This window comes from Plodia interpunctella, chromosome 21 (genome assembly GCF_027563975.2).
Source record: "Plodia interpunctella isolate USDA-ARS_2022_Savannah chromosome 21, ilPloInte3.2, whole genome shotgun sequence".
In the NCBI taxonomy this organism is placed as follows: Eukaryota; Metazoa; Arthropoda; class Insecta; order Lepidoptera; family Pyralidae; genus Plodia; species Plodia interpunctella.
Window position 1 is genome coordinate 6,624,667 of NC_071314.1, and position 17,300 is coordinate 6,641,966.

General features: G+C 36.9%; 4 protein-coding genes across 7 annotated transcripts; 2 read left to right on the forward strand and 2 right to left on the reverse strand.

Moving 5' to 3' along the window:
* The first annotated feature begins 971 nt into the window (after nucleotides 1–971).
* On the forward strand, nucleotides 972–2,942 carry LOC128679250 (cytochrome P450 6B5-like). Its single transcript, XM_053761356.2, has 2 exons — nucleotides 972–2,348; nucleotides 2,681–2,942. Exons 1-2 carry the CDS (start codon nucleotides 977–979, stop codon nucleotides 2,878–2,880), a joined length of 1,572 nt encoding a protein of 523 aa, XP_053617331.1. The 5' UTR covers nucleotides 972–976; the 3' UTR covers nucleotides 2,881–2,942.
* Nucleotides 2,943–4,865: 1,923 nt separating this feature from the next.
* LOC128679247 (cytochrome P450 6B2-like) lies at nucleotides 4,866–8,116 on the forward strand. The gene is made up of 2 exons (XM_053761353.1): nucleotides 4,866–6,237; nucleotides 6,741–8,116. The coding sequence occupies exons 1-2, from the start codon at nucleotides 4,866–4,868 to the stop codon at nucleotides 6,929–6,931; spliced, it is 1,563 nt and encodes a 520-aa protein (XP_053617328.1). The 3' UTR covers nucleotides 6,932–8,116.
* On the reverse strand, nucleotides 6,406–10,290 carry LOC128679249 (cytochrome P450 6B5-like). Of its 2 annotated transcripts, XM_053761355.2 has the most exons (3): nucleotides 8,806–10,289; nucleotides 8,083–8,313; nucleotides 6,406–6,919 (listed from the first exon to the last, which is right to left on the reverse strand). In XM_053761355.2, the coding sequence occupies exons 1-2, from the start codon at nucleotides 10,175–10,177 to the stop codon at nucleotides 8,129–8,131; spliced, it is 1,557 nt and encodes a 518-aa protein (XP_053617330.1). In that variant the 5' UTR covers nucleotides 10,178–10,289; the 3' UTR covers nucleotides 6,406–6,919; nucleotides 8,083–8,128. The 2 variants fall into 2 exon arrangements, with proteins under 2 accessions (XP_053617330.1, XP_053617329.1); XM_053761354.1 differs by lacking the exon at nucleotides 6,406–6,919 and having other exon boundaries at nucleotides 7,460–8,313; nucleotides 8,806–10,290.
* Nucleotides 10,291–11,132: 842 nt separating this feature from the next.
* Nucleotides 11,133–17,200, reverse strand: LOC128679246 (cytochrome P450 6B5-like). 3 transcript variants are annotated; one of them, XM_053761352.1, is made up of 2 exons: nucleotides 15,811–17,200; nucleotides 11,133–11,856 (listed from the first exon to the last, which is right to left on the reverse strand). In XM_053761352.1, the coding sequence occupies exons 1-2, from the start codon at nucleotides 17,171–17,173 to the stop codon at nucleotides 11,663–11,665; spliced, it is 1,557 nt and encodes a 518-aa protein (XP_053617327.1). In that variant the 5' UTR covers nucleotides 17,174–17,200; the 3' UTR covers nucleotides 11,133–11,662. The 3 variants fall into 3 exon arrangements, with proteins under 3 accessions (XP_053617327.1, XP_053617326.1, XP_053617325.1); XM_053761351.2 differs by lacking the exon at nucleotides 15,811–17,200 and adding an exon at nucleotides 14,011–15,786; XM_053761350.2 differs by lacking the exon at nucleotides 15,811–17,200 and adding an exon at nucleotides 12,227–13,998.
* Nucleotides 17,201–17,300: the final 100 nt, after the last annotated feature.

Below are 17,300 nucleotides of genomic sequence, written 5' to 3' on the forward strand. Positions count from 1 at the left end.
AGAGAGAAGGAATTGACGACCTCGATGGCGCAGTGGTAAAGTGCTTGTCTCCGAACCGAGAGGTTCGATCCCCGGTCGGGTCATGATGGAAAATGATCTTTTTCAGATTGACCCGGGTCTTGGTTATTTATCTATATATGTATTTGTTATAAAATATAGTATCGTTGAGTTAGTATCCCATAACACAAGTCTCGAACTTACTTTGGGGCTAGCTCAATCTGTGTGATTTGTCCTAATATATTTATTTATTATTATTATTTATTTTTTTACACGCTGCACCAATGTTATAGGATTAATTTTATGGATTCCGAAATGGAAAAGATTTTATTATATCTACATAAATATACCTCTCCACTAGATAATTTTTACACTTAGGTACTTATTGTAACAGTAAAAAACAAACAGTTTATTTAGGGCACATGAGTCACCAGTATTTTCATTAACAAAACCATAGGATTGTGATAATAATCATTGGATATCTCTATCTCATTTCCACACTCAAACATTCTCGGTTTCACAGAAGGGTTAGGGAGAGACTTGTCCCAGTCTGGAACTGGTAACGCGAACGTCGGAGATCCGTTTTCCTACCTCTTCTTCTTCACTTAGCAATGTCATCGGCATCCTAAATTGTCAACTATTGGCCGCAAATTATATATATAGTAATATTTTAACTTTAAAATATCGATCCTCTTGGAACTCTTGGAACTTCTTGGAACCCTTCCAAGCGGCGACGAGCTGGAATCTCTTTATTATTTATGATTGTAAATGTTGTAAAAAAATATGTAATTTTTTTATTGTTTTATAAAAATTATATTAAATTAAAGTAGATAGATAAAAAATACACCGATTGAAATGTAAAATGATTTGGATGACTTGCATCGAGAGATAACAAAAACGCGTGGTCACTATGAGTGACATATTTTTATTAGTACACTATATATAGTCAGATAGAATTATCATTCAACAAACAACAACAATGATTACCACGGTATTCACAGTTCTGTCTTTTGTCTTTGCTGCTATTTACTATGCGTCTACCTGGAAATTTGGTTATTGGAAGAAACGCAAAGTGCCTTATTTGGATCCCGTCCCGTTACTAGGGAATTATGGATCTTTCATCACCCAGAGAAAGTTCATGGGACGTCTGCATCAAGAGCTATGCCAACAGCTACCAAACGTACCGTATTTTGGCGCATTTTACGGCACGGAGCCGACTCTAGTGGTGCAGGATCCGCAGGTCATCAAGACAGTTATGACGAAAGACTTTTACTACTTCAACAGTCGGGAAATAGCTAAGTACACTGACAAAGAATTAGTCAGTCAAAATTTATTCTTCACTTACGGAGACCGGTGGAAAGTGCTCCGGCAAAACTTGACTCCTATCTTCACACCAGCCAAAATGAAGAACATGTTCTACTTGATAGACAAATGTGCTCATGTGTTCGAAGGCATGTTGGACTATGAATTTAAGAAGAATAATGTTCAAAAAGTAAGACCTCTTATGGCTAGATTCACCATGGACTGTATCACTGCATGTGCTTTCGGCGCCGACGTCGGCACTATGGGACATGACTCGAAGAATAATCGATTTACGGTAATGGGCGAGAAGATATTTATGGACTCTTATTGGACAAACATCAAGAATGTGTTTAGATCGATTTGGCCAGCTATATTTTACGGTCTAAGGTTGAGAAATTTCCCCGTAGATGTGATTAAATCCTTTACACAATTTATGAAGCAGGTGTTCGTCGGGCGCGACTACAAACCCACGAAGCGGAATGATTTCATCGACTTGATTTTGAATTGGAAAAAGGATAACTATATAACTGGAGATACAGTGAAAAACATGAAAGGAGAGGAGAAGAAAGTGAAGTTATTGGTTGATGATGAAATGCTAGTGGGTCAGTGCTCTATGTTCTTCGCCGCTGGATTCGAAACTTCAGCTACAACTTTACACTACACTCTATACGAGCTTGCTAAAAATCCTCAGGCTCAACAACGGGTATTTGAAGAAATAGATAGCTATCTGTCAAGACATAATAACAAACTTGAATTCGAATGTATCACAGAGATGCCGTTCACAGATGCTTGTTTTGATGAAACGCTTCGTCTGTACCCGGTTCTAGCAGTGTTGACTCGCGAAGTGGTCGAGGACTACACACTGCCGTGTGGAGCTGTCATAGGGGAAGGCGTCCGTGTTCATATACCGGTGTATCATCTGCACCATAACCCAGACTTCTTCCCCGATCCGGAGGAGTACCGCCCAGAAAGATTTTACGGCGAGGAGAAGAAGAATATAAAACCTTATTCTTATTTACCATTTGGGGAGGGACCGCGCTTGTGTATAGGTAAGTTAAGCTTCTAAATATCTTTAAATATTTTTAGGTAAACGACGGTGGAACTTCTTATATAATTGAAATGATGACAGGTCTTCTCCTGTTGCTTATTGTTTTCATTGATATTTTTTATCACTATTTTTGTATTTCTAGATTCATTGTCATTCCACTGTATCACTGATTGAATTTTAAAGTGTTTTGCCGTGATTTCTCTACGGCTGATTTATCATCTAGAAAATAGGTTTCATCATTTTATCTTCAAAAGGATTCACTATTTAAAAACACCAAAGTTAGTTAAAATTTAAAAACTATTTTGTTTTAAGCAGATTTTTTGTCAATTTCAGGCATGCGTTTCGCGAAGATGCAAATGTTAGCCGGCTTAATAACAATCCTGAAGAAGTACAGAGTGGAAGTGACCCAAAGACCTCCTAAACAGATGGAGTTTTCTCCGACGTCTTTCGTCACGCAGCCGAAGAAAAGGATCGAGCTGAAATTCCTGGAAAGAGAGGGATGGCAGCAGAGGCAGTATAGTCCGATACAGTGACATTGTGACGCGTTGATATGGAGAAATTTGAATGAATTCAATATATTAACACATATAATGAATTTTTATTCACAATCTTATTTACATGCATACATACTTTATTAAAATCTAAAGTATTATTATACAATATATTGAATATGGTATATTTATTACTCCTGTTATTTGGGGGTCTGCAGGGAGGGACACTAGACATGAGAATAAAAATGTTTTCTATAACTACCTAAGTAAGTATAGTCTAATAAATATATATTATATTTCCATGTTTCTTCAAATTTCGCAACGTCAGCAATTTAAATATAAGCAGGTTAGCAAAATAATTATTTGTGTAGCCAGATTTGGTGAAAATGACCCTTCGACCTGTCCGCCTAATAAAATAAACCTAAGCTAACTTTTAATTTACGATGTTAAGCCCCTTTGGCAATGCTATTGTTGTTTATCAGCTGTCCAGGCTTCTTATCATTTAGCCACCTAGTACGATACAAAAGAGAGTGGGCACTACTTATTAATGAAAATTACAGGACAATCCTTTGTTATTTCAGAAATAATTAAACAAGCGCCTGATTGAAATTTATTAATACACCAGTTGAAGAAACTGCTCTTGATAAATCGACTCTCTGTCACGCTATGATTTTATATGTATACCATTACCACAAGATCCAAAGGCAAATAGTTTTTATAAGGCTATATGTCCTACTGTCTCTTGTCTAGTTTTTTATTGCGGTAGATAAAAGCACTCATACTAACTATGCAATGTGGACGTCAAAACAACGGAGTGTGACTGGGCGTGGGCAATGAAAATGAAATGGCCAATTAAGTGAAAGAAAGAAATCTCGTCTCTGTAGAATCCAATTAGATTAACAGAGACCCAAAAATATTAATATTAAAGCGTCGGAGCCATTGAATAAATTATTGAGAAAAAAAATGTTATTTGTCATTAACATTATTTATGCGAGAAACCATGTCGCGTTCTAAAATTGTACAGCGCCATCTAGGTAGAGTAAAGGTAATAAATACACATTATACAAGCTTTTATAATTAAATCTTGCAATTTTTTTTTTCTTTTCACCTATTTGCCGTTTGTCCTAAAGGGTTGACGTTTTCCACGTCGCTACTCTGTACATTTTGCTTGTAAGGATCATATACGAGGGCCCTGTCCCGGCTTCGCTCGGGTAAAACTATAATATTACACACGGCCTTCCTAACAGTTTAATCATACAAATCTAAAAAAGAAATATGTAGATAAATCAATACTTTGTTTATTGCGTCATTCTATAATGTTATCATGTTCCTTTTTTTGTTTATTAATTTAATATTGGATTTAAATACTCCTAGTGCTCACGCGCATCTTGCTTTTCATTGAACCATCGTTCAATGAAAAGAAAGATGCGCGTGAGCACTAGGAGTATTTAAATTCATATTCTGAATAACAAAGAAATATTCATACTTATTTAATTTATATTAATGCGGTGTTTTTAATAGATGGCGTGATTCCAGAGGAAGGTTCAAGTGTATTATTTATTTCTGTTTTACCCGGGTAAATCCAGGACGGACCACTAGTATTAACATAAATCTTTTCTGATGATACGATAATTAAATTTATCTATCTTTATATATACTTTTATCTAATTTAAAATACATAAAACCGTGATAAAACAAAATATATTTTTATCAGTTTTCAAAAGGTATCCATATATTTTTTTAATTCCGGATGGAATTATGTATATTAAAGTAACTACCTATATTGTCTGAACTACTACCTACTATCGACCACACCGCTATTGTCAATTCTGTCAATAAAATATTTACTTATTTGTATAAATTAAGCACATAGGTACCTACCTACTATATGGATGTATGTAAACAAATGACAACACGTGAATAATAAAAATACCTACAAGTTTTCTAAACGTGTGGTCACCACGTGAGTACCAGAACATTATATAGGTATATAAACTCGAGTTGACGTTTATCTAATTTATTTCGACATGATTTTCGAAGTGCTCACGCTACTAGCTTTAATTTTAATAGTTATTAACTATGTGTCCAAAAGAAAATTTGACTATTGGAAGAAGCGCAAAATACGGTACCTAGATCCTGTTCCGATTCTAGGGAACTACGGACCTTACATCCTACAAAAGAAGTATATAGGACAAGTGGCGCAAGATTTATGTTTGAAATACCGGAATGTACCGTATTTTGGAGTGTTTTTCGGCACGGAACCGACCCTCATGGTACATGACCCAGAGTTTATCAAAACAGTTATGACCAAAGATTACTATTATTTCAACAGCCGGGAAATTGCAGAGTACACACACTATGAAATGCTCACGCAAAATTTATTCTTCACTTACGGAGACCGGTGGAAAGTGCTCCGGCAAAACTTGACTCCCCTCTTCTCATCGGCGAAAATGAAGAACATGTTCTACTTGATAGAGAAATGTGCCCATATGTTCCAAAATATGTTGGATAATGAATTGAAAGTGGACGACGTCCAAGGAGTTAGACCCCTCATGGCAAGATTCACCATGGACTGCATTGGGTCTTGTGTTTTTGGCATCGACACGGATACTATGTCAGGGAACTCACGAAAAAACCCTTTCGTAATGATCGGAACAGTAATTTTCTCTGACACTAGTTACAGAATGTTCAAAACTGTGGCCAGGGCTATCTGGCCCAAACTGTTCTATGGATCGGGATTGAGAAGTTTCCCGAAGGAAATGGACGATTTCTTCAATAAACTATTGACAGGAGTGTTCGCGGGAAGAGAATATAAGCCTACAAATAGAAACGACTTCGTTGATCTTCTTCTTAATTGGAAAAAAGACAACCACATAGCTGGTGATAGCATGCAGAATGCAAAAGGAGGAAATAAAAAAGTTAATATTCCGATTGACGACGACCTTTTAATAGGACAATGTGTGTTACTATTTGGTGCTGGTTACGAAACTTCTGCAACCACATTGCAGTACACTTTGTATGAACTTGCTAAGAATCCTCAAGCTCAACAACGAGTAATTGATGAAGTTGATAAATATCTTCAACGTAATAACAATAAGCTTAAGTATGAATGTATAACAGAGCTGCCGTATATTGAAGCATGTATAGATGAGGCTCTGCGTTTGTACCCGGTTCTTGGAGTGTTAACTCGCGAAGTGATCGAGGACTACACACTGCCGTGTGGGGCTGTCATAGAGAAAGGAGTCCGTGTTCATGTACCAGTACATCATCTGCATCATCATCCAGATTTCTTCCCTGACCCGGAAGAGTATAGACCTGAAAGATTTTTCGGCGAAGAAAAGAGAAATATTATACCCTATACTTATATGCCATTTGGTGAGGGACCGCGGTTGTGCTTAGGTAAGTCGTGATACATATTCATTAAGTTGACTAGAGTTTGTTGCATATTTCAATAACTGCCTTTTTCATACGAAATGTTCAGCTATTTTTGAATATTTAAGTCATGTTACTATTCTATAAAGAACGAATAGAGTAAATGGCACAGGTTATCACAATTAAAAAATTACATTAAAAATTGAATAAAAACTTTTTTTCGTAGGTTTTACATCACCACTTGGTATACAAGTTAATCATGTAGCAATTTTAAGTACTTAACTGTTAATTTGATAATTGCTTAATAACTTTATTTTTAACGTTATGTATCATCATCGGCACTGCCAGGAAACTAACGATTTGCCTACATGAGAGTATGATTATTTCTCAAACATTGAGCGTCAGAGCTTCACTGCTTTTTCACTTTGTTGTCTCCACCACGCATGGACGTCGGCATCCCTCGTTACTCTGAACCGACAATACTATGTTTCCTATTAACATACACTGATTAATTATCACTCTTCCCCCAGGCATGCGTTTCGCGAAGATGCAGATGTTTTCCGGCATCGTGACGTTGCTGAAGAAGTACCGAGTGGAGCTGGCGGCGGGCACGCCTCGCGCGCTGGAGTTCACGCCGACCACCATAGTGACGCAGCCCAAACAGCTCATCAAGCTGAAGTTCATCGAGAGGGAAGGCTGGCAGCAGAGGCTGTTCAGATAATAATTTATATTATTCTCTAGAAAGAAGAGGAATATATTCGTCTGTCCTTACTTCGTCAAAATAAACTCAAACAGCTTTCAGCTATTGAGTAGATCTTCATTCCCCTATAAATCGCAAAATATGTGATATAAATGGTCATATGTATAATTTGATTGCGTTGACTTACTTGCAAAATAGATTTTTTCACAGCTGAAGGCATTAAAGTTATTTTTAAGTATGCTATGGCTGAAGGAGACTGTAGATGTAAAGTTGCAAGTTGATGACTTTATTATTGGAGTGATGAATTTACAACCATTTTGTTTTGAAAATGATTGCAGAGTACACAATCTAAATATTTATCATTGTATAATTTATTTAATGATAATATATAACCATATTATCATTTGTCGTAGATACTTATTTTTTATTTATATCATTTGTCAATTAGATTTTTTTAGCAACATATACACATTTTTAGAAAAAAGGTAAAAATATTTCATCAATCATATTATATTAGGTATTATTAGGGAATTAAATGAAAGTTCTGTATTGTATCTTTATAAGGATTTTAATGCAACAAAAGAAAGAAAAAAAATCAATGAGTTGGCGATGATAGCAAAAGTAAATGATGAATATGAGTTGAGATTTGATAGCTTAATTTTGTACGAGTATTTTTCAACGATATGATTTTCTGCGTTTGGTTCAAAATTCTCTTAAGTGTCCTTGAACATATTATGAATTCCCATTTGTTTTTAAGGGCTTACAAGGGCTCACCATTTTGTATTCTATTATATTTATAACATATGAAATTGATGAGTTTAAATAATTGTTTGTTTGGAGATTTTCTATGGAATTAGAAGTTACAATATCGAACATTGTGATTCTCGAAACCGCGTTAACAACTAGACATCGATAAAACTGTGTCTATACAACTACTACTAGCTCAACAATACTATATTTTATAACAAATACATACATAGATAAACATCCAGAACTCGGGCCAATCAGAAAAAGATCATTTTCCATCATGACCCGACTGGGGGTCGAACCCGGGACCTCTCGGTTCAGAGGCAAGCACTTTACCACTGCGCCGTCGAGGTCGTCGAGATAGTATATATAGACACAGTTTTAATGAATGAAATAAATTCTGTGTATTGTATTTTCATACTTACATCAAGAAGTTGAATGAATCGTTTATATATAACAGTGATTTTTTATTTAATACATGCGCTGCTCCCACCCTTCCCGCTCCAGAAACTTCAGCCTGATCTCCTTCTTCGGAGTGATGACCATGGTCGTTGCGAAGAAGTCCAGGTCTACTGCTGGGTCCACGAGTTCCACCCTGTACTTCTTCAGCACTGTCATTATCCCTGGCAGCATTTGCATTTTGGAGAAACGCATCCCTGAAATACAAACACATATATGGACCAGGCCACATTGCTCCATCATCGTACCCCGTTGTCTTAAAAAATATATGGAGATGCGACGTAGGTCGACGCACGCTAATGTCAAAACCATAGATAAAATTAATAAATATTTATTTTATCTATGGTCAAAACCTAAATAGCGGAGCAATAGAACCGATAATGTTTTTGTTGTTTATTTAAATAAATTTCTGCGAATAAGCATTAAAATTTAATTAGTAACTTTACATATAAATGTAAAGTTACTAATTAAACTAATTTAAATGAAGATACATTTTATTCTTTATTAAGATGACATCAATAAAAGCATTGAAAACATATAAAATTAATAACAGAGGGAAGATGCGTATTTTCCTGAATTTTCTTTAGCTTAAGATTTGGTTTTACGACTTTTATGAAAGTTATTTTTTTATTCTTAATGACGTTAGATTGTATTGTATTCAATTCAACTTGAAAAGTTTTAATGCTTACCGATACAAATCCTTGGTCCTTCGCCGAATGGAAAATAGCTGTACTGTTTTATATTGCGCTTCTCCTCGCCAAGGAAACGTTCTGGTCGGAATTGGTCAGGATCTGGGAAGAAATCTGGATGGCGTTGTATGTGGTAGACAGGTAAGTGGACTCTCACGCCCTTGTCCAGAACTGCACCACATGGCAGTTTATATTCCTTGTGAACTTCTCTCGTTAATAGACTCAACACAGGATAAAGACGCAACACCTCATCAATACAGGCTTCAATATATGGCATTTCGTTTATACAATCGAATTCTATTTTATTATCATGGCGTCTGAGATATTCATCTACTTCTTCTAAGGCCTTGGCTTGAGCCTCTGGGTTTTTGGCAAGCTCGTGTAAAGTAAAATGTATTGTTGTAGATGATGTTTCGAAGCCAGCGGCAAAGAACAAAGAACACTGGGCTACTAACATCTCATCGTCAACTTTCAAGGATATTTTCTTGTTTCCCCCTTTCATGTTCTCTATGCTATCGCCAGTCAAATATTTATCATTGTATAAATTAAGAAGTAAATCAACGAAATCATTCCTTGTTGTGGGTTTATAGTCTCGCCCCGCGAAAACTTTTGTGAGAAGATTGTGAAAGAAAGAACTTATATTCTCAGTGTAGTTTCTCAGACGTAATCCGTAAAATACAGCTGGCCAAATAGAACGGACGATCATTTTAAGACCTCCAATTTTGGTCTCCAAAAACAAATCGTGACCTATAACCGTGAATGGATTTTTGTCTGCATCTTTCTCCATTGTTTTTGTCTCTATACCAAATACACATGACCCTATACAATCCATAGTATACCTCGCCATTACAGATCTCACTTTCAATATATTACTCTGCTTTACTTCCTCATCAAACATCTTTTCTAGTTGCCGTGCACATTTCTCTATCAGATAGAACATATTCTTCATTTTCGCCGAGGAGAAAAGGGGGTTCAGGTTTTGTCTCATGACTTTCCACCTGTCTCCGTAAGTGAAGAACATGTTGGTAGTGATGGGTTCCCTGTGAGTGTAGTTGGTGATTTCTCTGCCATTGAAATAATAGAAGTCCTTGACAAGGATGAGTTTGATTACCTCAGGGTCTTGTACGAGAAGAGCTGGTTCCGTACCGTAAAAGGTACCGATGTAAGGCGCATTCGGGAACTTTCGGCATAAAGATTGACTAACATATCCAATAAAACGCTGCAGAAGAATATATGACGCGTAATTTCCAAAAAGTAGTACTGGTTTGATGTAGGGTATGTTTCGTTTCTCCCAATAATCGTATTTTCTTGTTATAAGATAGTACAATAGTAGTATTGTTACACATAGCAGAGCGAGCACTGTAGCAATCATTTTCAATCGCAATATTGCACTTTGGGCCCGCCTTTACCAGCGGGCACACAGAGGTTAACTGACGATAAGTCTGAAGACAGAATGGAGCCGCATCTATCTTTTTAATTGACCCACTTCAATGTTAAAAACTTCACGGCGTTGTACGACAACGCAGCAATGTATAAAACTATATAAATTCAAATTAAAGTCTGTCTGTCACGGACGTGACTGCGGGAATATCTAATCACAAAATTTATATTTTATTTATTTGTAATTCCTCTTCACGATTCACGTTCGCAACTCACCTTCTTGAAATATTGCATTGTGCCTTATGTATTTCAGATTACTAATGAACATAAGGTACGATTCATCCCATAATAAAGAGCTTTTCCCACGTAAAACTCGCGCGGACGTAGCCACGGTCAAAAGTTTGTACTATAGTCGGTACTTTGTTTTCATTGCAGATAAGACACATATTTTCGACATCATTAGCTGTTTATGTTTCAATGCCGAATCATATCTCGTTTCGAATATTATATAACTATAACTTTTGTATATTTTTTACATTATTTAACCGACTATGAAATAGTTGATATTAATGCCAAAACGTATATCAAAACTATCGGTATTTGTAACTATACATACACATAATACTTACATGGGAAGTATTTGTTATAGAAAAACTAATTTTCCCAAACATTAAACCTAGCTAGATCAATTTTTGTTCCCGTAAACACATCACAAGTTTTTGACAAAAATGTCATCGTCAGAAAGATCTTGTGGCATTTAACGCCTGACAAAAAATCCATGTTCGTGCTGTAAACCGGTGAGGAGATCCGTCGTTGGAGTCGATCCTGGGTCATGCTTATCTTAATAATGCATTGTCATGAAAACTGAAGCCATGTGGGAAATTTCAACTGACGGCCAACTGGAAGTGATGGACATGTGAAGGTCTAATTTCCGAGTTAAAATCAAGTGACAATAATTTATTACATTTTATTTGTGTTGTGACAGATATCGTAGATATAAAGACCATTAACTCTCCAATACTTATATCTATTTAGTAACATGATATACTCGTTATGATATTGCAGCTTGTAAATATAGCTATGACAGTCAGCAGTCGTGAATATTTTCATTTTTTAAGTTTTGTTCAATTTAAAACTAACAATGTTTATAAATGAGAAAATATTAATATTTTTATTGTCCATATAGAAAAATATATTGGAACCAAAGTAAGTTACAAATACGCCAAATATATCATTTTTCTAATAAGACCTGCCTGACATGCAAACAATCAGTACCTATTTTTTAATTTTGTTGAAAATATATCAAATCAGTTCAAACATTGTAAAGTAAAACATTTATTAACCACGACAGCAATTCGTACAAAGTCTATTTTAATTTATATTGCTCTAAAATCATACATAGGCAATGATAAATAGAGCGCAATCGTTGGAACACAACGATCTTTGACGATTGATGTGGCAACATCAATACATGGTTCTATTTATTGAACAGCCTCTGCTGCCAGCCTTCCCTCTCGATGAACTTCAGCTTGATGAGCTGTTTGGGCTGCGTCACTATGGTGGTCGGCGTGAACTCCAGCGCGCGAGGCGTGCCCGCCGCCAGCTCCACTCGGTACTTCTTCAGCAACGTCACGATGCCTGCAAACATCTGCATCTTCGCGAAACGCATGCCTGAAAAAAATAGTTACTGTTCTCAAATCCTATAGTTTTCTGATTTTTGAAGAGAAGGCATGTAGGAGACTCCTCTCTTATTACTTTCAAAGGGTAGATAAGGTAGGACATAAATCAATAAACTGGCGATGACGTGAGTATTCTTGACAGTGTTCGGCCGACGCGCTAATCTACAAGAGATACTTACTAACTATACTACCATAGAAATAATAGTTATCGTAAGGATATATTCATACGTATAGGTTACAGGATACCTATTAATCTAAGCCTATTACTGAAGTAGATGAGAATACAATAAAAGGCTATTCATTTATCAAGAGGATTGGCCCACGGAGAGGATCACCGCAGACTTAGCAAATGTGGCACTCACCTATACACAACCTAGGACCCTCACCAAATGGCATATAAGTGTAAGGTATAATGTTTCGTTTCTCTTCACCGTAAAACCTTTCTGGTCGGAACACCTCAGGTTCAGGGAAAAAGTCGGGATTATGGTGTAAATGATACACTGGTATATGAACACGAATGCCTTTCTCTATAGCAGCTCCGCAGGGTAATGTGTAGTCCTCAAATACTTCCCGAGTCAACATTCCAAGAACTGGGTACAAACGAAGAGCTTCATCAAAACAGGCTTCAGTATATGGTAATTCTGTGATGCATTCATACCCAAGCTTGTTCTTGTGACGCAGAAGATACTCATCTATTTCTTCTATAACTCGGTTTTGAGCTTCTGTATTCTTAGCTAGCTCAAACAAAGTGTACTGTAATGTAGTGGAAGAAGTTTCAAACCCAGCTGCAAAGAATATCGTACATTGTGCTACTAGTATCTCATCATCGACCTCTAAGCTCACTTTTTTGCCATCACTTTTCAAATTATCCATACTATCTCCTGTTATGCAATTAGCTGTTTTCCAATTCAAAATTAGATCGACGAAATCTTTTCTATTGGTAGGTTTATAATCACGTTCCGCAAAAACTCCGGTCAATAAATTGGAGAAGAACACATCAACTTCCTCTGGATAACTTCTTCCTCCTAAACCGTAAAATAATGCTGGCCAAATACTCCTAATGACTTGTGTGAAACCTCTCCAGTATGATTCTAAAAATATCTCATTCCCCATTTTTACGAATACGTTTTCTTCTGAGTCTTGCGCCATAGTCTTTGTTTCAACGCCGAAAGCACACGTTCCAATACAATCCATGGTAAATCGTGCTATCAAAGGTCTCACTGCTTGCACGTTGTCCACTTTTAATTCCTTGTCCAACATGTCTTCGAACACATGAGAACAATGCTCTATTAAGTAGAACATGTTCTTCAGTTTTGAAGAAGAGAAGAGAGGTGTCATATTCTGCCGCAGCACTTTCCATCTATCTCCATACGTATCGAATAAACTTTGAGAGATTATTTCCTTATAGGTGTACTTGGAGATTTCTCGACTACTAAAATAGTAGAAGTCTTTTGTCATGACTGTTTTGATGATGTCTGGGTCTTGTACCATCAGGGTCGGCTCTGTGCCATAGAATACTCCAAAATATGGTTTATTTGGTAATTTTCGACAGATTCGTTGCACCATTTTTCCCGAATACTTCTTCTGAAAGATGAAAGGTCCGTAGTTGCCTAGTATCGGGATTGGTTCTAGGTACGGCACATTGCGGTCCTTCCAATAATTAAATTTACGTTTAGACAAATAATAGACGATCGCGATAATAGCAAGCGCCAGCAACGTAAACACCTCGCCAAACATTTTTCTTTCGACTTTATCACGATAAGACACATGTGGGTCTTATATAGTTACTGTAGAGATAAAACTTATCATATTTCTGAACATTGTGTCATATTGGCACAACATTAAATTGTTATGCAATCTGTGTCTCCAATTATAAACATCTTTGGTGATAAAGTGGCTATATTCCCATTTATACTACTTATGTGCCTAGAATGTAAATTGTCTGCGGTAGACCAGATTTAGGAAAATTTCATTTTTGTAATATTGACGAGGAATCAATTATATAATATTGATAAAACAATTTAGTTACCATGTGCCAGTCTGATAATGGTATGATGTGGCAGAAATATTATTTACACAACGAGTTATTAAAATTATCGAACATAAAAAGAAAGATGGGTCTAGACAATATTTTTACCAAACTCACCTATACACAGACGCGGTCCTTCACCAAATGGCATATAAGTGTAAGGTATAATTAGTTTTTCTTCTCCATAAAATCTTTCAGGTCGGAACACCTCTGGATCAGGGAAGAAATCGGGATTATGGTGTAAATGATACACTGGTATATGAACTCGAACGCCTTTATCTATGACCGCGCCACACGGCAAGGTGTAGTCTTCGAACACTTCTCGAGTCAACACTCCAAGAACCGGGTACAAACGTAGAGCTTCATCGAAACAGGCTTCAGTATATGGCAATTCTGTGATGCATTCGTACCTAAGTTTGTTATTATGACGCAGAAGATATTCATCTATTTCTTCTATTACTCGGTTTTGAGCTTCTGTATTCTTAGCTAGCTCAAACAAAGTATATTGTAACGTGGTGGAAGAGGTTTCAAATCCAGCGGCAAAGAATAAAATACATTGTGCTACTAGTATCTCATCATCGACCTCCAAGCTGACTTTTTTGCCACCACCTTTCATATTATCCATACTGTCTCCAGTTATGCTATTTGCGGTCTTCCAATTTAAAATTAGATCGACGAAATCGTTTCTTGTTGTAGGTTTATACTGACGCTCCGCAAACACTCCCGTCATTAAATTTGTGAAAAATATATCGACTTTCTTTGGAAAACTTCTTCCTCCTAAACCGTAAAATATCGCTGGCCAAATACTCCTCGCGACAATTGTGAAACCTCTGAAAAGAGACTCAAAAAATATTTCTTTTCCCATTTTCACGAATATATTCTCATCTGAGTCTTGCACCATAGTTTGCGTGTCGATACCAAAAGCACACGTTCCGATACAATCCATGGTAAATCTTGCCATCAAAGGTCTCACTCCTTGCGTATTGCTATTTTTCAATTCCTTATCCAACATGCCTTCGAACACATGTGAACACTGCTCTATTAAGTAGAACATGTTCTTCATTTTTGAAGAAGAAAACAGAGGAGTTAAATTTTGCCGCAGCACTTTCCATCTGTCTCCGTAAGTGAAGAATAAATTTTGAGTGAATATTTCCTTGCTCGTATACTTGGAAGATTCCCGGCTACTGAAGTAGTAGAAGTCTTTCGTCATGACTGTTTTTATCATATCTGGGTCCTGTATCATCAAGGTCGGCTCTGTGCCATAGAACACTCCGAAATATGGTATGTTTGGAAATTTTTGACAAATTTCTTGTACCACTTCTCCTGTATACTTCCTCTGTAGGATGAAAGGCCCATAGTTGCCTAGAATTGCATTGGGTTCTAGGTACGGTACTTTGCGCTCCTTCCAATAACTAAATTTACGTCTGGATACATGATAGACGATAAAAACAATAACTAGAGCGAGGAACGTAAAAACCTCACAGAACATTTTATTTTTTAATAATATTCGTTAGTAGTGACAATAAGACCAACTTTAGCTTATATACTATTCGAAGTAAAGATAACAGTGACCTCCGAACTTTAATATATACTAGTACCACAGATTATATAATACAACAAAAATATTATTTTGCTATTTGTGTATGCCTCAAACAAAATATATTTATGTGATAAATATTTATATAGTACAAATTACACAAGAGCACAAGAATTTGACGTAAAGACCAAATCGTGAAAATACTAGAGAGGTGCAGAGAAATATATTACATCCTGCTGTATTAAATATAAAAAAATCTTGAATCATAATAACCTACACTTCCGCGGACGCACGTGTTAGCAGTCGTAACTAAACTTCTAACGTAAATTAAACTTCTTTTGTGTCTCATCGAGAGTCGACGAAAGTGTTAAACCACTCACCTATACACAGACGAGGTCCTTCACCAAACGGCATGTAAGTAAAAGGTTTAATATTTTGTTTCTCATCGCCATAAAATCTGTCAGGCCGAAACACCTCCGGATCGGGGAAGAAATCAGGATGGTGATGAAGATGATGTACCGGTATATGAACACGGACGCCTTTTTCTATGACAGCTCCACACGGCAGTGGGTAGTCCTCGACCACTTCGCGAGTCAACACTGCTAGAACCGGGTACAAACGCAGAGCTTCATCAAAACAGGCTTCAGTAAATGGTAACTCTTTGACACATTCATAACCGAGTTTGTTGTTATGGCGTCGAAGATATTCATCTACTTCTTTTATAACTTTTTCTTGTGCGGTTGGGTCTTTAGCGAGCTCATACAATGTATACTGCAATGTTGTCGCCGAAGTTTCGAATCCGGCAGCGAAAAACAAAAGACATTGCCCCACAAGGATCTCGTCGTCAACTTCCAAAGTCACTTTCTTGTCACTGCCTTTCATATTCTGCATACTATCTCCAGTGATGTGATTTTCATTTTTCCAGTTCAAAATTAGATCGACGAAATCGTTCCTATTCGCAGATTTATAATCTCGGCTGGCGAACACACCCAGCATTAATTTATTGAAGAACTTGTCAGCTTCAGTGGGAAAACTTTTCATTCTGAAACCGTAGAACAGAGCAGGCCAGATGGCTCTTGCTGCAAGTTTAAAACCTCTGTAATACGTCTCTTTGAATAACAGAGTACCAATTTTCGTGAAAGGATTATTATTAGATTCCCCTTCCATAGTCCCTGTGTCTATGCCAAAGGCACAAGACCCGATGCAGTCCATGGTAAACCTCGCCATCAAAGGCCTCACTCCCTGCACATTGTTAGCTTGGAATTCCTTATCTAACATGTTTTCAAAAACACGAGAGCATTTGTCAATCAAGTAGAACATGTTCTTCATTTTGGAGGATGAGAAGAGAGGGGTCAGATTCTGTCGCAGAACTTTCCACCTGTCTCCGTAGGTGAAGAATAAGTTTTGAGTGATGACTTCCTTGTGAGTGTAGTCAGAGATTTCTCGACTACTGAAATAGTAGAAATCTTTTGTCATGATCAGTTTGATCACCCCTGGGTCTTGTACCAATAGGGTCGGCTCTGTTCCATAGAACACTCCTAAATATGGAGCATTGGGGTGTTCTTGACATAATTCATGAGTCACTTGTCCTATATACTTCCTTTGAGCGATGTAAGGCGCGTAGTTGCCGAAAAAGGGGACGGGTTGCACGAAAGGTACTTTACGTTTGGCCCAGTACCCAAACTTTCGTTTTGAAACATGGTATATGATGATACAAACCACGACCAGTACTAGCCCTATCATGTTTCTTGTCGGACTTGGGGCTATTTGTCTCGATCTGTATTTAAATTCCGTTTAGGTTAGGGTGACTATGAATTTCAAATTAATCAATTGCATTGCTTTTCCAACTGTTCGGTTTTTTTGTAGGCTT